Below are 20,958 nucleotides of genomic sequence, written 5' to 3' on the forward strand. Positions count from 1 at the left end.
AAATAATATGAACACTATTTCATATTATACTAAAACACAGGAACTGGTCATTTCTTAAAAGTTGTTAGCAATGTAGAGTTTGACATGTCAAATTTTTGAATGCTGTTACACTGAAATCCACTGGTCTGCCTTGCACTTTGAAATTTACCCATGCAAGATTTTTAGACCCCAAGCACTGATTTATAAAAAAATGCTTCACTGAGTTATGCTGGCCTTCTAAATGTTGATGTGATACTGAAAACACAAGAATTATCACCACAGAAGTAAAAATCAGTTCAATTATTGGGAACATATCAAGTTCATGAGAGCAAAAGTAGGTTTTTCAACATTCTAATTTTAAAAGCTCAAGTTTTATTATCAGCAATAGAGTCAGTTGCTTTTCCTTGAAGGGACAGCACCATTTTGTTCACTTTTGATTAAAAAAAAAAAAAATCATGGTTATTCTGGCAGGTATACCTGTTACTCAAGTAAAAATTTTGTCCTATGAAAATACTAGCTAGTTGAGCTCACAAATCAAACTCTTTTCTCTGAAGAACTATGGTACATCAGACATCTGTGTCTCCTTTGCTGTCTCACATATAGGGTCACAGTAACCATCTTTCTAAATTCCATATATACGCGTTAGTACACTGTATTGGTGTTTTCCTTTCTGATGCATCAGACGGGGTGCATCAAACGGGCTTCACGCAAATGTATCATTTACTCACACAATGTTATTAATAAAGGAAGTGTACTCAAGGTCATAATTTAATTAATGTTTGTTGTTTCATCAAGGGTATTCTTTTTTTTTTTTTTCACTGTACAACCGCTTTCAGTGCTCACAGCCCACAGGTAAAGAGACTGGGCAATGGTTCGAGGCTGTTTTCTCTGGCATGGGTACACTATGAGAGGCCCACCAAGGAGGACCTGCCATAAATCCATTACCATGCTTGATCAAGGGTATTCTTAAATGAAATGAATGGTTTCTCACTGAGAGTCCATGGTGATGGACACGTGGCCACTATGCACTCTGGTACTGATGCCAACTTGGCCTTGATACCAAGGTGCTAGTGGGTTTACCCGCCAACATTACTCCAAGTTCAACACAAATAATGTTTCAGTGTCATTATGAATATATTTTTGACTTTGGACCATCTGAAAGGGTCTTGAGGAGCTTCAAGGGTCCAGTGTCCACAGAAACAAAAACCAGGAAACCCATGAGAAATCCCTGCCTGTCCTGGGAGAGGGGGTGGAGTCAACTTTCCCCAAAGCATGTGGGCTGTATCGAGGAGCAGATATCTGATCTAAATGGGAATCTCAGGGCTCTCAAGAGGCAAACAGGCCAGGAGGCTCACGGTCCTCCACTAACAAGCACGAGACAGTAACTATATTGTTTATTACAACCATGCGCAGGTTGGATTCGAGACAGCTGTGAGGGCAACTTCATTTCATTCAAAGCTCCAAACAGTGTTTAAGCCTTTCAGAACCAGAATGCCCTCTCGTTTCAGTTTTACAGGTAAAAATAAAGCTCCACGCCCAAAGATGCTGTCCAGCAGGACGCAAAGGCCGAAGAGAACAAGACAGAGCCCCTCTGCAGGCAGAAACAACACAGGAAAGTGTTGGATAAGGAAAACCTGAAGACGTGATGCCGTCTATTCAGGGTGCTCAGGAGCGCCTGCCAGCTGCACCGTTATCCCGCATGAACAAAAGTGAAGCTTACCTTTATGCTCGAACAAGGTCAGCTGTGGATCGGCACTGAAGAGCGGACTGAGAAATTGCCCATGGGTTCCATTAAAAATGTGGTCAGTGAGCCTATTGGAGGACACGAGGACTACCACATGATGGCGTTTCAGTTGGGCCCCACGGAAACCTCTTACTACTGGGTGTACTGGGTTCCAACTCAATATGTGGATGCAATCAAAGACACCGTGCTGGGGAAATGGCAGTATTTTTGAAAGCAGTTTCACCTCTGGCCCAGGAGACTGTCCCAAAGTGAAGGACATTGCTGGGAGAGGCCTGCAGCATCCCGGGATTTCCGAGTTCTCGAACTTTGTTCAAAAATATCTATATCCAATCTGAGGTGATGTGGTGACTGAAGCCAGAGGTGATGTACTTCCACCATTAGCTTAATTTTAACTTAAAATCACTGGTTCCCTTTCTTGCAGTCAGCTTCATACCATTTTTAAAAGTCAATATGGTGGAAATCAATAAATCTGAATTCTGAAAAAAAAAAAAAACAAACCTCGAGTGGAGGAGGAGTACTGGACTCCGTTCTAAGCTGCTTGTGAGGAAATGTCATTCTTTTTCCTCATCTTGCAGGCGGAGACGAGCTTCCGTTTGCTTCTGTGGGTGCTACTGTTCAGATCACACCCTTCTGTTACCACTAGGGCGTAGTCAATTTACAGTACGACTGATCAGCTTACAGCTTTCTTTAATTACGTTCCACACCTGAGTTCAGGTAGCATCAGCCAGGGTGGCCCAGGGCCCTGACACACAGACCTCACAGCATTCCGTGTGTGCATCTTGTGGCTTGTCACATGGACACAACCATGTTTATTCCACCCTGCTCCCTGATTGCTCCGTGGAGACGCCAAGCCTTTGGAGATTCAATACTCTGTCTTGGTATCGCGCCAAGTTAAATCTCCTCCATGTGAAGATTGCAGAATGATTACCCTGTATTTTTTTTCTAGTATGCTTTTTTACTTTTTAGGTTAACTGTTTTGTATAAGTTCCCCCACTGTCTGGCTTTTATTTTCATGTAGGTTGTCATGTTTATAACCTTTCCCCAAAATACACAGAGGTAGTGACATCTTTTGACTAATTCATTCGTTCGCCTCTGATTTTGATGCCACTTCCGTGAGACCCAACACAAAATACACAGACACAGTAGTACCAGGGAAAGACTTACTTTTGCCCTTCTGAGCTGTCTGCCTCTTCACTCGCAACATAATATCACGGTCACGTTATGATACTTGTAGTGCCTACTGGGAAAATTCCTCAGGCTACAAACTGTTGCTACAAAAATCACCACAGTTAGAAAGTTAAATAAAACTAGTTTATCCTACTGTTCTGTGGGCAGAAGTTTGGAATGGGCCCCACTGCGGTCCTGAAGGTCCCGAGCAGGGCTGTGTCCTTCCGGGGCTCCAGGGGACGGTCCGTGCTCTCGTCTTACCTTCCCCCCGGCCCCAGCCCTTCCTCCATCCTATAAGCCGATCGAGGGGCCCAGGTGAGTCCTCCCCTCCGCGCATCTCTGCAAGCTCCTTTCCTGGCCCCTCCTTACATGTTAAGGCGCCTCGTGATTCTATGGGGAACACCTGATTAACCAAGGACTGCCTCCTTCATGTCATGGAACTGGCAATCCTGATTCTGTCTGTGTTCTAAATTCTCTTTTGCCGTGCAAATTAACGTATTCACCAGCTTCAGAAACTACATGGATGTCTTCGGATGGCCATCACTGCGCCTGCAAAGCTCATTATGCCTTTTAAAAAATGCTTGATTGTTTCCCTACAAGGTTACAATGCTTTTTTCTTTCTTCTTCTTTTGTTTTGGAGGCACAGGGTGAAATGTGGGGACTAGAAAAGACCCCAGACAGGGGTGGAACCCGCACCATCTGCAGTGGAATTGTGGAGTCCTAAGTGCTGGACTCTCAGGGAATTCCCTACAGCACTTTTTCCTTGTTGTTTTTGTTCAATCACTCAGATGTGTCCCAACTCTTTGAGACCCCATGGACTGCAGCACGCCAGGTTTCCCTGTCCTTCACTATCTCCCCAAGTTTGCTCAAACTCATGTCCAATTAGTCAATGATGCCATTCAACCATCTCATCCTCTGTCTTCTCCTTCTCCTCCCACCTTCAATCTTTCCCAGCATCAGGGTCTTTTCCAATGAGTCAGGTCTTCCCATCAGGTGGTCAAAGTATTGGAGCTTCAGCTTCAGTCCTTCCAATGAATATTCAGGACTGATTTCCTTTAGGACGGACTGGTTGGATCTCCTTGCAGTCCAAGGGACTCTCAAGAGTCTTCTCCAACACCACAGTTCAAAAGCATCAATTCTTTGGTGCTCAGCCTTCTTTATGGTCCAACTCTCACATCCATACATGACTACTGGAAAAACCAGAGCTTTGACTATATAGACTTTCATTGGCAAAGAGATGTCTCCGCTTTTTAATATGCTGTCTAGGTTTGTCATAGCTTTATTCTAAGGAGCAAGCATCTTTTAACTTTATGGCTGCAGTCACCATCTGCAGTGATTTTTGCAGCCCAAGAAAATAAAGTCTGTCACTGTTTCCATTGTTTCCCCATCTATTTGCCATGAAGTGATGGGACCAGATGCCATGATCTTAGTTTTTTGAATGTTGAGTTTTAAGCCAGCTTTTTCACTCTCGTCTTTCACCTTCATCAAGCAGCTCTTTAGTTCTTTGCTTTCTGCCCTAGGTTGGTGTCAGCCGCATATCTGAGGTTATTGATGTGTCTCCTGGCAATCTCCATTCCAGCTTGTGCTTCATCTAGCCTGTCATTTCGCATGCTGTACTCTGCCTGTAAGTTAAATAAGCAGGGTGACAATACACAGCCTTGGCATACTCCTTTTCCAATTTAGAACCAATCCATTATTCCATGTCCGACTCTAACTGTTGCTTCTTGACCTGCATACAGGTTTTTCACGAGGCAGGTAAGGTGGTCTGGTATTCCCATCTCTTGAAGAATTTTTCACAGTTTGCTGTGATCCATACAGTCAAAGGCTTTAGCGTAGTCTAGGAAACAGATATTTTCTGAAATTCTCTTGCTTTTTTTATGATCCAACGAATGCGTATGTGCTAAGTCGCTTCAGTCATGTCTGACTCTTTGTGACCGTATGTACTGTAGCCAACAAGACTCCTCTGTCCATGGGATTTTGTAGGCAAGAATACTGGAGTGGGTTGCCATGCCCTCCTCCAGGGGATCTTCCTGACCCATGGATTGAACCCACATCTCTTACATCTCCTGCATTGGCAAGCAGGTTCTTTATCACTGGTGCCACCTGGGAAGTAGAAAGGCAGAGGAACTAGAGATCAGATTGCTATGATCCAACAAATGCTGGCAATTTGATCTCTGGTTCCCCTGCCTTTTCTAAATCCAGGTTGAACATCTGGGAGTTCTCAGTTCATATACTGGCTGAATATACATTGAGCCAGAAGCCTGGCTTGGAGAATTCTGAGCATACTTTGCTAGCATGTGAAATGAGGGCAAATGTGCAGTAGTTTGAACATTAGTTTGAACATTCTTTGGCACTGCCCTTCTTTGGGTTTGGAATGAAAACTGACCTTTTCCAGTCCTGTGGCCGTTGAGTTTTCCAAATTTGCTGGCATATTGAGTGCAGCACTTCCACAGCATCATTTTTTTAGGATTTGAGTTAACATACCTGGAATTCCATCACCTCCACTAGCTTTGTTTGTAGTGATGCTTCCTAAGGCCCACTTGACTTTGCACTCCAAGATGTCTGGCTCTAGGTGAGTGACCACACCATCGCGGTTATCTGGGTCAGTGAGATCTTTTTTGTACAGTTCTTCTGTGTATTCTTGCCTCCTCTTCTTAATATCTTTTGCTTCTGCTGGCTCCATACCGTTTCTGTCCTTTACCATGCCCATTGTTGCACGGGCACGATAAAGGACATGTGTTCCCTTTGTATCTCTGGTCTTTCCTATCCTATTGTTCTAAGTCCCTCCCCTTTGTATCTCTGGTCTTCCCTGTCCTGTTGTTCTAAGTCCCTCCCCTTTGTATCTCTGGTCTTTCCTATCCTATTGTTCTAAGTCCCTCCCCTTTGTATCTCTGTTCTTTCCTATCCTATTGTTCTAAGTCCCTCCCCTTTGTATCTCTAGTCTTTCCTGTCCTGTTGTTCTAAGTCCCTCCCCTTTGTATCTCTAGTCTTTCCTGTCCTGTTGTTCTAAGTCCCTCCCCTTTGTATCTCTGGTCTTTCCTATCCTATTGTTCTAAGTCCCTCCCCTTTGTATCTCTAGTCTTTCCTGTCCTGTTGTTCTAAGTCCCTTCCCTTTGTATCTCTGGTCTTTCCTATCCTATTGTTCTAAGTCCCTTCCCTTTGTATCTCTAGTCTTCCCTGTCCTGTTGTTCTAAGTCCCTCCCCTTTGTATCTCTAGTCTTTCCTGTCCTGTTGTTCTAAGTCCCGCTATGTCCTTTTCCTTTGCATCTCTCGCCCCCACAAAATAAAACCAGTTTGGTGGACTGTAAGGAGATCCAACCAGTCCATCCTAAAGGAAATCAGTCCTGAATATTCATTGGAAGGACTGATGCTGAGGCTGAATCTCCATTATTTTGGCCACCTGATGCGAAGAGCTGACTCATTGAAAAAGACCCTGATGCTGGAAAATATTGAGGGCAGCAGGAAAAGGGGGTAACAGAGGATGAGATGGTTGGATGGCATCATTGACTAAGTGGACATGAGTTTGAGCAAACTCAGGGAGATAGTGAAGGACAGGGAAGCCTGGCCAGCTGCAGTCCATGGGGTCACAAACAGGCACGACTGAGCAACTGAACAACAAAAAAAATTAAAGTCATGGTGTGAGGTGAAATGTCATAGTGTGAGAGTTGGACTACAAAGAAAGCTGAGAGCTAAAGAACAGATGCTTTTGAACTATGGTGTTGGAGAAGACTCTCAAGAGTCCCTTGGACTGCAAGGAGATTAAACCAGTCAATCCTAAAGGATATCAGTCCTGGGTGTTCATTGGAAGGACTGATGCCCAAAGCTGAAGCTCCAAACCTTTGGCCACCTGATGTGAAGAACTGATTCACTGGAAAAGACCCTGATGCTGGGAAAGAGTGAAGGTGGGTGGAGAAGGGACGACAGAAGATGAGATGGTTGGATACCATCACCGATTCGATGGACATGAGTTTGAGCAAGCTCTGGGAGTTGGTGCATGACAGGGAAGCCTGTCGTGCAGTAGTCCATGGGGTCTCAAAGAGGTGGACTGAGTGACTGAACTGAACTATGAGGCTGAATATCATGAACCCTAATAATCAAGGATAAAAACCAAGTTTACATTTACCATGCTGGAAAGGTGAGTACTTTCCTGTACATAAAATATAAAATGTTTTTCACAATCAAAATAAAGTTATACTTTATCACCAATCTATGATACAGCTGGTCTTCCCAGATGGCACTTCCAATGCAGGAGATGTAAGTACATGGGTTTGATCCCCTGGAGGAGGGCATGGCAACCCACTGCAGTATTCTTGCCTGCAGAATCCCATGGACAGAGGAGCCTGGTAGGCTACAGTCCCAAGGGCCGCAAAGAGTCAGACACAACTAAAACAACTTAGCATGCAGACATTCGCATGATACAGTTACATAATAAAATATTTTTGAGTATTTTATTTTTGTGGTATGACAGCCCGTAAACATTTCTCATTCTAAATATCCACATTCAAATCCAATTTTGTATTTGTAAAGTTGTGTTCTTTTTTTTCCCCTCCCTAAACTTATGTTCTTAAAGTGCTCTCCATTGTCCCAACTGAGGAAGTTCCATGCCCCACAGAACCTGTTTCCACCCTTCAAGGATGAAACCAAACTCCACCTGGTTTTCTCAAGCCTGAAACTGGAGAGGCATCCTTCACCCTTCCCTCCCCTCCTTATCACTAAGGTCAAGTAACTCCCTCGGATCACACCTTCTGGCTATCTCTTGCCAAAGTCACCTCTTGGCTTGTTTTTCTGTATTATTTTTATTTGCCTCTGTAACAAATTAATCCCATCGTCCCACCTCAGACCAGCAAAGGTCATGGCCTCTTTATCTGTTCTCTCTTTATCTCTGACACCCTGCAAGAAGTGGGATGTGGAATGAATGCTGGATACATACTTGCTAAATCAATATTTCTTTGTAAAAACTTGAAATGATACAGGAAGTCCAGCTGACCTTCATCTAATCTTACTTCCCCTCCCCTGAGAAAACTACTGTCATCAGTAGTTTTTAAGATATTTACATCTGGAAATACCGTTTTTTTGTTTTTTTTTTTAAACAGAAATGGGATAATAGTGCATATATTATCCAGTAGTCTTCCCAGATGGCTCAGTGATAAAGAATCTGCTTGACAAGCAGGAGACACAGGAGACTCGGATTCGATCCCTGGGTCCAGAATATCCCCTGGAGGAGGAAATGGCAACTCATTCTAGTATTCTTGTCTGAAAAACCCCAGAGAGAGAGGAACCTGGCAGGCTACAGTCCATAGCGTTGCAAAGAGTCAGACTCTACTGAGCATGCATTATCCAGCAACTTGCTTTTTTCACCTAACATGCAGATCTATGATGATATATTTGGGTCTACTTTTTAAACTGCTTTGTAGCATTTCATTTCATATGTCATCTTGGTGTATTCATGTAAACACTCTGCTACTGACTGTTCATTTAACTAGATTTATTGAGTCAGTGATATCTGTCCATTTGATCTGCCTGGGAAGATTCCAGGAGTCCAGAACACCTTGCATTTCACAACGTCCCATTCACTTGCCCCTCCCTCCATCTTCCATAACATTCTGCACTCAGATGGGAAAGATGTAATAACTTTAGCACACAGAGGGTAACTTAATTTCCTTTTTAATGATTTTTTATTGAAGGATAATTGCCTTACAGACAACTTGCTTTAACTGTTGTTGTTCAGTTGCTCAGTAATGTCCAGCTCTTTGCAACCCAATGGACTGTGGCATGCCAGGTTTCCCTGTCCGTCACTATCTCCTGGAGTTTGCTCAAACTCATGTCCATTGACTTGGTAACTGAGGTATCATTAACACAAACTTTATTTACAATAATTATCAGATTTTGTGATATACAATGATTAAATTGTACATTGCTAACAGCCATAGCTCAATCCAGAAGAAATTTTAACTCTTAGGACCCTGATGACACAGTCTGATCAATAAAAGATTTGGAAGCATAAAATATATCCCATGAAGATAAAATGATGTGGCAGAAGTGGAATGAAAATGTTTTCAAGGAGATAAAGGATCAATGTAAAATTCTAATTGGGAAAAATCTTGTTGATGTTCAGTCACTAAGTCGTGTCCTACTCTTTGAGACCCCATAGACAGCAGCACTCCAGCCTTCCATGTCCATGAGATTTTTCAGACAAGAATACTGAAGTGGATTGCCATTTCCTTCTCCAGGGGCTCTTTCTTGACCCCAGGACCAAACCTGAGTCTCCTGAGTCTCCTGTGTCTCCTGCATTGCAAGCAGATTCTTTACCCACTAAGCCAACCCATGGGGTCCACTTAAAAGAATTCTGTAATCATTTAATTTAAAAATTTTATTCACTACTCATGGGAACTTACTTTTTAACTGATCAAACTTATGATAAAAATAATTGTAGATATTAGCTTAAAAACAAGTGAGGGAAATAAACAACATACTTCTAGGGGGCATCTGAATTTTAAAAAAAGTAGGGCACATTACTTGCTGCACACAGCTTTCCTCAGCCTTGAGAAACTGTTAGCTCTTAACTTCAGTCCTTCAGACATGTTCTCACTTGGAAGGTGCTTCTTCCTCATCCCTAGCTTTACCCTGGCAAGCTCCCCCTAGAACTTCATGTCAACTCTACCTGAGAAGGCTTCTATGTGCCCAGACTAAATGAGATCTCCTTATTATATGTCCCTATGGTACCGTGAATTCCCCCTTTACATAAAGCTCACCCCACTGCAAAGGGTTAAAGTATGTACAAGGTAAGGAAGTAGAGGCAGAAGGTGTGGACTGAGTACAGCCTAAGAGGTGGGCAGGCGGAAAGGAGAGTAAGTTTGTGACGGAGTCTGCAGATAAGGAGGCCACAGAGCACAGGGGATAATCGAAGGGGCCGAGTTTGGATATAAACAAGGGCAGCTCAAGTTCTCAATGTCCCCATGCCAGAATTTGCACAAAACTTTACAACCTGGTGACCAACAGTAATACAGGGATAATCCACAAGAAGTAACATATTTACACATATCACACACATTTACTGACTTCATGTGTACAGACTATAATGTTAACACTGAACCAGTTTTATCCCTTCATGTCTGTGTGCTTAGTCAGTTGTGTCCGACTCTTTCTGACCCCATGGACTATAGCCCACCAGGCTCCTCTGTTCATGGGATTCTCCAGACAAGAACACTGGAGAGCATTGCCATTTCTTTCTCCAGGTGATCTTCCCAACCCAGGGATTGGGAAGATTTCTTTCTGTTGCTTTCCTCCATTGCAGATTCTTTGCCTTCTGAATCACCAGGGAAGCTTATCCCTTCATACATTTCCCTAATTGTACAGATGTCTGGTCTCATTTAATTCAAGGAAGCATGGGGACACCACTGATTGTGCACATGAATTTTTCCCTCCAGTACGAATCTAGTTCTCACTGGGCATTGCTTTCCACAGAAAGAGGGGAGCACTCGCTTTGGCAGCACATATACTAAAATTGGAATGATACAGAAAAGATTAGCATGGCCCCTGTGCAAGGATGGCATGCAAATTCATGAAGTGTTCCATATTAAAAAAAAAAAAAGAAAGAAAAGACCGAAAATCCTGTTGAAAATCTCTGTACTGTGGATGCTTACCTGCTGGCAATATACCTGTGCAAACACTTGTTCCTTGAGCAATTTCCATGCATCTGGCTTTGTCCCTCAGGGTGACCATTTGTCAGTCATGTTCCATGTCAACTGTGTGCAGACAGTCAAATCAGGTAGCCACTGTTCTGGACCTGATTACAATTTTCCACTGAAATGCCACTAAATGCATTTGGCTGGGCTTCCCTGGGTTCAATCAATGGGTCGGGAAGATCCCCTATTGAAGGAAATGGCAACCCACTCCAGTATTCTTGCCTAGAGAATTCCATGGACAGAAGAGCCTGGTGGGCTACAGTCTTTTGGGTTGCAAAGAGTCAGACACTTTCACAGGCTTGCATTTAGGAAAAAAAAAAGTTTTTCCTTTTTTCACTTAAAGGATTACACAGTAAACCACACGCACTGTAGTCAAAGGACGGTAGAATAATTCAGAAGGCCTCCGAATCTGTTTTCATTAACAATAAAACACCTGCCCTGATGTCTTAGATTTTTGTGAAGGTCACAGAAGTATGTCAGTACTTTATTCCACACGTCCATGCGGACATGGCAACCCATTCCAGTACTCTTGCCTGGAGAATCCCGTGTACAGAGGAGCCCATGGGGCCGCAGTCAGACACGACTGAAGCGACTGAACCACCACCACCCTGCAAGTACCTTCAAAAACTACACAAAAAATGAGGCTAAGCATAAGCTATTAGGAAGACATTAAACAGCCAGGCCTGGGAAAGTGAAGCGAGAGTGAATCTGATAAGCCTAGAAGGGAAGGGAGTTTGGGTGAGAATGGATCCATGTATATGCATGGCTGAGTCCCGCTGCTGTCCATCTGAAACTATCACAACATTGTTAATCTGCTACGTGCTGTGTTGTGCTTATCAGTCCTGTCCGAGTCTTTGGACCATGGACTGTAGTCCTCCAGGCTCCATGGGGATTCTCCAGGCAGGAATGCTGGAGTGGGTTGCCATGCCCTCCTCCAGCGGATCTTCCTAACCAGGGATCAGAGCACAGGTCTCCCCGCATTGCAGGCGGATTCTTTACCATCTGAGCCACCAGGGAAGCCCGTTCATCTGCTATACCGCAATATAAAATAAAAAGTTTAAAAACAAAATTTGGCATCCAACAATTTAAAAAAAGAATAAGAGTGAATCTGATAAGACAAACTAATGAACCTTGTTAAAAGGCTGTCCAGCTACGCGTGAACGTACAGTGATGAGAAAGAAGGGACCTGATTCGGACACACGCTAGAGGGCGAGTGAAGGGCAGGAAGCGGGGTCCTGGGACCCCGGCGGGGAGCAGAGGCAGAGCCGAGGCGAGCGAGCGGGTGGGCGCCGCCGTGAAAAGGAAGCGCGGCCTGACTGTAGAACCCAGGGCGAGAGCCCCGAGAGCCCCTGTGGCTCTTCTGTAACTACCCCAATTGTCTCCTGCTGGCCTTGACCCAGCCGGCCTGACGAATCTCTCAGCCAGGCAGCCAGGGTGTGCAGCACCTTCTAGGTGCCGAGCTTCACCTGTGCGCCCCAGGGGAAGGGGACGTCTCGGCTCGAGGGCGCATCCCGGCGTCCAGGGGCCCTCGGACGTGCAAGTAGGTGGTGGGGCGTCTCCTCAAGCCCACCTGTGCCCAGAGCCCGACCACGGGGAGCACGGCCACCCGAGCCCCTCACCGGCCCGGACCAACCTCACCGCGTCGCTACAGCCAGTCACCGCGTCGCCCCCGCGCGCGCGCCCCCAGAGGGGGGCGGGGCTGGGAGACCTTTGGAGCATGCGCAGTAGCCTGAACAGGGCCGTCCACGCGGCTGGGCAGCCGTTGCGTTTCAACCGTGTACAGCGCTCAACCAATCAGGAGGCGAATTCTTGCCGCGGGCCCCCGCCCCCGGCGGGGGACTATGGCAACGGGCGGCCTATCGGGAGGCGTGTTGTTGGCGCGGAGCCCCGCCCCCGGCCGGGGCAGAGGGTCATGGGGTGTGAGCGGTCCTGAGCTCCCCAGCCCCTGAGGGCCGCGGCGTCCCTTGCCTCGGGCCGCGATCAGCGCGCCCCGCCCTTCGCTCGCCAGCGCGCCCGCCCTCCGGCGGCGGCCCGGCCCATGCGGCTGGGGGCGGAGGCCCGAGCGGGCGCGGGCCGGGCGTCTCAGGTGCGGCGGGCTGCCGGGCGAGGTGAGGGGGCGGCGGCGGGGCCGGGCGCGGCCAGCTGATTGGCCGGCGAGCGAGGGCCTCGCGGCGGCGGGAGGCGGCGGGGCATCGCAGGGCCGGCGGAGCGCCGGGCGCGCGGAGACGGGAGGATGCTGCTGTCCCTGGTGCTCCACATGCACTCGGTGCGCTGCGTGCTGCCGGCCGCCGTGCTCCTGGGCACGGCGCCCACCTACGTGCTGGCCTGGGGCGCCTGGCGGCTGCTCTCCGCCCTGCTGCCCTCGCGCTTCTACCAGGCGGTGGACGACCGGCTCTACTGCGTCTATCAGAGCATGGTGCTCTTCTTCTTCGAGAACTACACCGGGGTGCAGGTGAGGTCCCCGCGCGCGGGCCGCCGCCTCTGCCGCTGTCGGGGGTCCCGGCGGCGGGGTGGGGGGTCGCGGGCGCATCTCCCAGCCTCGACCCGCCCCTTGTCTCCCGGCCGGTGCAGGTCCGACCCTGGGAACACGTGCCGCCACCCCATCCTCGCCCGCCACGTTCACGGTCGCGCTTCGGGGTCTGGCCCGATGCTTCGGTGGGGGCACCCCGAGTCTCTAGGTATAGCTGCAGGAACGCGGTTCTGGGGCCACAAGTGGGATCAACCACTTCCCCTCGCCGTCTCCCAGCTTCTGTAGCTGTCTGTCTCGTGCTTGGCGAAGTCGGTGCACATGGACATTTAAGTAGGGCAGGCAGTTGACAGTTTCTGGCGCTTGGTCTGAGAGGAGATGGTCATGCTGGAACTCGAAAGTGCGCTCTTAGAAATCGGAGACCTTCTCTGCAGACAGATCGGTGTTACTCTTTGGACAGGCAGTGCAACTTTGTGTTTCGCGTTCTTTTGCAGGATGATTGAAAGCTGAGCATGAAAAGTAATACATTTGTTACTGTAGAAGCCTTACCGGAGATAACCTTCTTGCCAACTTTGACTAGGCTTAAGTGTGTGGCTAATCTTTTTTGTCTTTCTGTTCCTTTCCTTCTCTGTAGAGAATGGATTATTTGTAGATTAAATTTGTAAAACAAACAAAAGTAGAACACGCTTTTTATTTAATTTTTTGAAGTCTTACACAAAAATAGCAACTGTGGGAAAAAATTGTTAATTTTCCTTTTGTTCTCCACTTGGGGGGGGGGGGGGGGATGAAATAGAGCTTAATTCTTGGTTTTCCTTATACCCGGCCCTCTTCTTTTCTTGTTGCGGATGGATTGGAGTGAGTGGGAAGGCATTATTTTGTCTTTTCTACTACCCCCTAGTGCTGTTGCTTATACCCTCTTGTCCACCAGCTACTATTTTGAATTTGCAGTTGCCTTGTTGTTAATGCCCGATGACTCTGAACTTGCCCCAGTTGGAGGTTTGGGGGGTGGGAACTAGAAGCCAGGGCCTCTGTTTAAATCAGTATTTGTGTTTCCTAGGAAAGAAAGACTGCTTTTCCGGATAATGGTTTGCTGATCTTTGACTTTTACAATGGGCTTCATTTAAATTTTCACTAATTCAGAACAGTCATTTCCCCACTGTGTTCTTACTTCACCACAGTTGTCTAAACATATGGTTTTGTCATGATACATATTTAATTTTACATCATATATCAGTAGGTGCAGGCTGGGAAACAGACTCAAAACAATATAACACAGTCATTTACCTCTTTGAAAAATAATTCTACCTACAGTGTTCTTTTGTTTTTTGTTTTTTAATTTTGGTTAAAAGCGTGTAACATGTCCCATGCAATACGACATATATAGCTGAAGTAATTTGTATAATAAGTTTCTTATTTTAAAAAATGGGTCTGAACTTTCCGGTGTTTCTGAAGTTGTATATCTCACATCTTGTTCAGTATAGACCTCAGCATGTGGTTTTTTAAGAGTTTAGTCTGTTGATCAGTTCTGTTCAATTCAAGGATTCCTAACAGACTTCATCAAGGACCCACGCATGCTAAATAAAATTTTGAATTATGCTTGAGACCATCGGACATCCTTTTATAAATACATAAAGAACCAGTATCTAGTGATAATCTTCTAAATGTCAGGATTCATTTTTCTTGTGTATTTAAAAAAATGTTGCACTTTCTCCTCCTTCTACTGGAACAGATGAAAAACTGAACTTTGATATTTGCAGACCGAAATAAGTAGTGATATGCAACATGCCTCCTCATTAAAACCTAAGTGTTTTAGTTACCATTTTCTTCCTGCTTAAATCAGTTAGTAACAACTGTTTTACTTTAAAATAGATTTTACACTAATGACTGCTAATCCCTACCTCCCTAAATGCTAACATGATACATTGTAACAGTCAAATATGAAATTTGATATGAAATAAGTTTAGTTTTTCAATTGACCTGTTTCAAATATAAAATAGTTCAAATAACACTAGAAGTAAGACAGAATTAAGTCTAAGATTTTGATGTTTATATAATGTGTCCAATTAGAATACTCTAATAATTTATACATTTACTTGAAAGGTTGTTTCAAGTTCCTCAGAAACCCTCAAGGCCTTCATATCTGGAGGCCGTTTATAAGTAGTTATTTTGGTAGCACCGTGTCCTCAAAAGTAGTGCTAAACTCTTAATGAGATAAATTTGTATTCTGTATCCTGTAAAAAGCAGGTTTCCCAGGTGGCGCAGTGCTCAAGAGTCCTCCTGCCAATGCAGGAGATGCAAGAGACACGGGTTCCATCCCTGGGTCAGGAAGATCTCCTGGAGAAAGGAAATGGCAACCTACTCCAGTATTCTTGCCTGAAATATCCCATGGACAGAGGAGCCTGGCAGGCTACAGTCCATAAAGTCTCAAAGAGTGAGACATGACTGAGCATGCAGCTTGTAAAAGCAGCTTAGTTATTAGAATGAATCGTGTGTTTAGAATCAGAGAAGGGACCTCACAAGTCCAAGCTCTTTATCACGTTTGGATTCTTTTTGCATTTCTGCTAAAATGTTGCCCAGATTCTTCTCAAGTATCAGTGGTCCTATGTAGAATATAAATTTTTCCTTGTCTCCTTTTATTTTCTCTTTTCTCTACGTATTTATCATCCTCGTGAAGACTTTTAAAGACCTTAGACTACTACCTTCAGTTTAGCTAGGAGGCACAGAACCCGGAAGATGCTTAAGTAGAATGACACAGCCTTTGAAAGAGGAAATTAAACATTTCTCAATCAAATATGATTCCAATCTAACACAGTTTAAGTCCGGCCAGGGAACAGACTTATAAGAAAATCTTAGAGAAGTGTAATTAGAACCTTGTTTTTATACTGTCTAGAAATATCAATCCTGGACTATAAGCAACACAGTTATTTTGGGTTGCATCCATATAAAAAATTTTTAATTACCTTATTTTTCTAAGTTACAGGTGCAATAAAATATTCAAACACTGCGTAAAGATTTTGAGACAGTTAAAGTTCCCTTATCTACACTCCCTCCTCCAGCCTGCAACAGTTTGGTGTGTAACTTTGGATTTCTACCAGGAGCTTTTAAATAAATGTATGAATTGTGGAGAGACTTCTCCATTTTAAATTAACTTCTTGGATGGGTTTTATAGTAGCACTAAATATACTCTAACCTTTGGGGACACCTTTGTGCCATTATGATGGAAAACAAAAGAAAAGAGGACTCTCTGTATATCCAGTTTACTCTCCCTCTTTCCTAAATTGGTCTAGTTTTATAGACTTTATAGAGTCTTTTATAGAGTCTTTGTGACTCTGCTAGATTATTCAAGAAGGCTGTAGCAATTGTTAGGAACCACTCTGAGCTTTTATACTTCAAGCAGGAGTAACATGCTGTGTTTTATTCCGTTGATAACTGAGTAAAAATGAAGACTCCTACACATGGCCTTCAAGGCTGTCACAGTGCCGCCCTGGCCAGCTTTTCCATTCACTGATTTCACTTTTGCGCAACTGCTGCTTCCTTCCCAGCACCCGCTCCCCCATTCACCGTGCCTTCTCAAGAATCCGCCTTTGCGCTGCTCTTCTCTCAGTATGCTTTCTTCCAGCTCAGGCACTTTTCCTCTTCGATTGTCACGATCTCACCCCATCTCAATGTCAGGATCACTTACGTGTAACATTAACCTGTAATATTAACATAGCAGGGGCATATTGTAATATATATACATATAGTCCCCTTTCCATGACTGTAGCTCCTTGGAAGTGGCAAGAGTGACTTGACTTGATGGTTCCCTTTCAGCAAAAGGGCAGAGCACTCTGCAAGGGACGCCGATCTGTGTTTCTTTGGAAATGCGGGCACATCTCACTTTTAATGCATGGGGGCTCTTGAATGGCCCTAATAGTTGACCAAAGACTGAGAATAAGGTCAGAGACCTTATAAAAGGAGTTCTGAAACATCTAGCAATATAGAGACTTTTGTATACTTACAAAATATAAATACAACAGTATCGATACAAAAGTATCGATACTTTTGTATACTTGTCAATAAAAACCTGCACTTCTTTGCAATTTTTAAAAATAACCAGTTCTGTCAGGTTTATTTTGTTTACTATGCTTCTTTCCATGAATTAGCAATGAAAACCCCAAATAAATAAGTGTTGCCTGGAGATTTAGAGGGCTATATGTGTGTGTGTGTGTGTAAGTGTATGTGATAGAAGCAGAGAGAAATGATGGGGGTGATACCTGGAAACAGGGTGATATTAAGTGCTAACCACATGTGAGGCACCGTTTCCATTGATAAAATAGCCTCTGCTCCCAGCATACAATTTAGCAGTTAGAAAGAAGTCAGTTTTTTTTTAAATAATGAATGTATAATGGGATGTTACAAAATGACAAAATGAGCAAAGAGTGGAGGAAACACTGGAGTATAACTGAATACAAGTGGTTACTTCACTGGGGGAAGGTGATTCTTCTGTGTTAGATGCTATGTGATGAAGCCAGTTCCTCATGTGTTTACATGTTGCTTTGCTCCCATTCTTAATTTGTGTTTCTGTAGGAAAACATTTTATGTCAGTTTTTAAATTTTTACTCAAGGCTTTCTTACCTCCTTGTGGTTAATGTTCAAAGTGAAAAAAATTGCATAAGCTTCTAATACACGGGACTCCTTCTCATTTGACAATTTTTATTTGGAATTTTTGCAGGTAATTTGTTATATTCAAAAGATTTTTGGATGTTGCGTGAGAAACCTGGTGTAATTCCTAGTTCTTTGCCATTCTCTGTTAACTTGAGTAAACCAATTTTTCAACTCAGTATTCTCATTCTTAAGTGGAATTCTGATTTTCCTGTTATTTTGAACACTGAGATAATATGTGAAGCTGCTTAGCTCAATGACAGATCCATCACAGATACTCAGGAAAAACACTATCTGTAAATGAAGACAGTATCAAGCGATACCTGTGATGAATATATTGTATAAAGAGAGCTTTGTGATTTGTAAGGTTCCACTTAAATGTTGCATAATAATTATTTTTATACTGATTATTAGACAAATGACTATGTTTATATTTTAACCTTGTTTCAGAAGGGCATCATACTTTTCCTGTTCAGGGAAATGTTTCAAACTGGGCAGAAAAAGACCATCGTTTAATGTGTATTACAGTAGAAATCTTGTGTGTGATCTTGAAATAATGTATTTCATTGACATAGAAATACATTTAAAAATTCACTTTAAATAATTATAAATAATCACAGTGTGAATTACATATGTGAACTTATTTATGCTGAAATTATAGCTGCATTTCTACATAATCAGACCTTTTTTTTTTTTAAAGGAAGATAAACTAGATATCTGTTTCTCTTACCCATTCATCATTTAACACAGTTTTGAGTGAACAGTTTCAACTTATTGGATAATAATAATAACAACATGAGCTTCCCTTGTGGTTCAGATGGTAAAGAATCTGCCTGCAATGCAGGAGACCCAGGTTTGATCCCTGGGTCTGGAAGATCCCCTGGAGAAGGGAATGGCAACCCACTCCATGGACAGAGGAGCCTGGTGAGCTGCAGTGCATGGGGTCTCAAAGAGTCAGACATGACTGAGGGACTAACATTACTACTCATAGCAACAGTTACCGTTTTGGGGGAAGCGTTACTAGGAATAATGTGGAGTAGTTTACATGGTCTCGGTTATTTCACCAGGACCTGTGGGGAGTAGTTACTATTATTACATTAATTTTACAGGTTACAAAAAACAAAAAAAGGCAAGGAGAGGTTAGGTACTTGTGCTGAAGTTCATAAAGTTGGTAAGGTGATGGACTAGGATTCAAATCCCCGTCTTCATTCGTGTGAATTGAACATTTCTGTTTGTGTCTTAATAATGATTATATTGCAGCATAGAGGAGGCAAAATGTTCTGTAGCTGGGCCCACAAATTAAATTGACAGAAGTCACAATAGAAGAAAAGGCATACAAATTCCATTGATGTAAGTATTTAAAAAATATTTTAGTATTTTACATGTTAAATAAGCGTGTTTTTATTGGAGCATCACAGAAAAGAAGTAAAAACCATAAGAGGTGGTTAGACTCAGCCCAGGGATGTATATGTGTTAGTCGCTGAGTCCTGTCTGACTCTTTGTGACCCTGTGGACTATAGCCTGCAGGCTTCTCTGTCCATGGAATTCTTCTGCCCAGGGGTGTGTATATCATTTTATTAATAACAAAGGACAATAGACTGTGGAGACACAACTAGATAGAGGAGAGGTGTGTTGGGTTCTTGAAGCTGGTAAATGGTGGGATGGTCCCTGGGAAATGGATGCACGATAAGGGTGTAAACACCCATTGATGAGTGGAGTTTAGTGTCACCTTTACAAAGGGAAGCTTAGGGGGAGAACAGCGAGCTATGTGTGCTGTTTCTCAGTTGCCTTCAGCTCAAAATAATCCTCTTGTCAAAGTGGCATATTTTGGGGTGGATATTCTGAGCCCTTTCTACAGCATCATGTATATTGAAGGACAGTGAAGGAAGTTTTTTTTTTTTTTTTTTTTTTTACAAAATTTGTATTTCAGTTTGCATGCTGAAAGAAAATAGATATTACTGAGATCAGTTCAGTCACTCAGTCCAACTCTTTGCAACCCTATGGACTGCAGCATGCCAGGCCTCCCTGTTCATCACCACCTCCTGAAGTTTGCTCAAACTCATGTCCATTGAGTCGGTGATGCCATCCAACCATCTCATCCTCTGTTGCCCTCTTCTTCTCTGCCTTCAATCTTTCCCAGCATCAGGGTCTTTTCCAGTGAATCAGTTCTTCCCATCAGGTGGCCAACGTATTGGAACTTCAGCTTCAGCGTCAGTCCTTCCAATGAACAGTTAGGACTGATCTCCTTTAGGATGGACTGGTTGGATCTCTTTGCAGTCCAAGGGACTCTCAAGAGTCTTCTCCAACACCACAGTTCAAAAGCATCAATTCTTCAGTGCTCAGCTTTCTTCACCGTCCAACTGTCATGTCCATACATGACTACTTGAAAAACCATAGCTTTGACTATATGGACCTTTGTCAGCAAGTAGTGTCTCTGCTTTTTAATATTGAGATAAATGAAGAATTTTGTTTGTTTTTTGAAGAGAAAGTATACTGTGTTTTATGTCCCCAAGGCATTGTTGGGTGGATATTCCACTGTGTGAGAAACATGATTACTTTAGATTCCATTCTGCCATCCCTTTTCAGGATACAAATGAGGGAGTCTCCAAGTAGTTTACAAATCATGGGAACAAACCAAAAGAAAGGTAAAGGTGAGATCCAGGTGAGAGGACAGTGTTGCCTAAACCCAGGTCAGCTGAAAGCTTTCTTTGTGCAACCTTTGTGAGCTTGTTTGACTGGAGCAGAGCTGTAACTAGTGTGTTTCAGTCACAGTGAAGGTAATCAAAGAGCATTTTCATTGTCTGTTAAGTTAATAAAATTAAAAGAGAACATTGTTATTTTTCTTTAGAGGGATTTTACATGAGTTTTTAAAATATTGATGAACCCAAAATTGAACAATTGTGATGAACCTAAAATTACTCAGAAACTTAGGAAGAACCAAAAGGGCCATGTTTTTCATGTGCCTTGTTTGAAGGAACAAATTATCTGCCAGTGAAGTGATTGTAATTTGAAATACATGTACCAGAAGACTCACAGAATGATGCCTTAAATAAGTCACTGGTGCATTTAAAGTGTTTGTTTCTACCCCAACCCTTTACTGCTGAAAGTGAGGCGTAGCTTTATCCACTTGTGAGAAATACAGATGCAGCCTGTTGATTCAGTGAACATCTGTTGAAAAGCACCTGGGTGCTGGGCTCTGGGCAGAACGGGGATGAGGTCCCTGCCCCTGAGGAGCTTGTGGGTCTCAAGGGGAATGTGATGTGAACTAGAGATAG

The 20,958-nt window shown here is 43.7% G+C and overlaps 1 protein-coding gene and 2 non-coding genes across 3 annotated transcripts in view; 2 read left to right on the forward strand and 1 right to left on the reverse strand.

Moving 5' to 3' along the window:
• Nucleotides 1-795: 795 nt before the first annotated feature.
• On the reverse strand, nucleotides 796-929 carry LOC133050701 (small nucleolar RNA SNORA42/SNORA80 family). The gene has a single exon (XR_009691679.1). It is a non-coding gene; the product is annotated as a small nucleolar RNA SNORA42/SNORA80 family (small nucleolar RNA).
• A 9,435-nt stretch (nucleotides 930-10,364) lies between these two features.
• LOC133050686 (U6 spliceosomal RNA) lies at nucleotides 10,365-10,471 on the forward strand. Its single transcript, XR_009691667.1, has one exon. It is a non-coding gene; the product is annotated as a U6 spliceosomal RNA (small nuclear RNA).
• Nucleotides 10,472-12,753: 2,282 nt separating this feature from the next.
• AGPAT5 (1-acylglycerol-3-phosphate O-acyltransferase 5) overlaps nucleotides 12,754-20,958 on the forward strand; it is a 42,025-nt gene continuing 33,820 nt past the window's right edge. Inside the window, exon 1 of the mRNA XM_061134497.1 lies at nucleotides 12,754-13,027. Within this exon, the coding sequence (XP_060990480.1) occupies nucleotides 12,809-13,027 (219 nt within the window). The 5' untranslated portion in view covers nucleotides 12,754-12,808. The remainder of the gene's footprint in view (nucleotides 13,028-20,958) is intronic.

The sequence above is a fragment of the Dama dama genome, chromosome 32, assembly GCF_033118175.1.
Source record: "Dama dama isolate Ldn47 chromosome 32, ASM3311817v1, whole genome shotgun sequence".
NCBI lineage: Eukaryota > Metazoa > Chordata > Mammalia > Artiodactyla > Cervidae > Dama > Dama dama.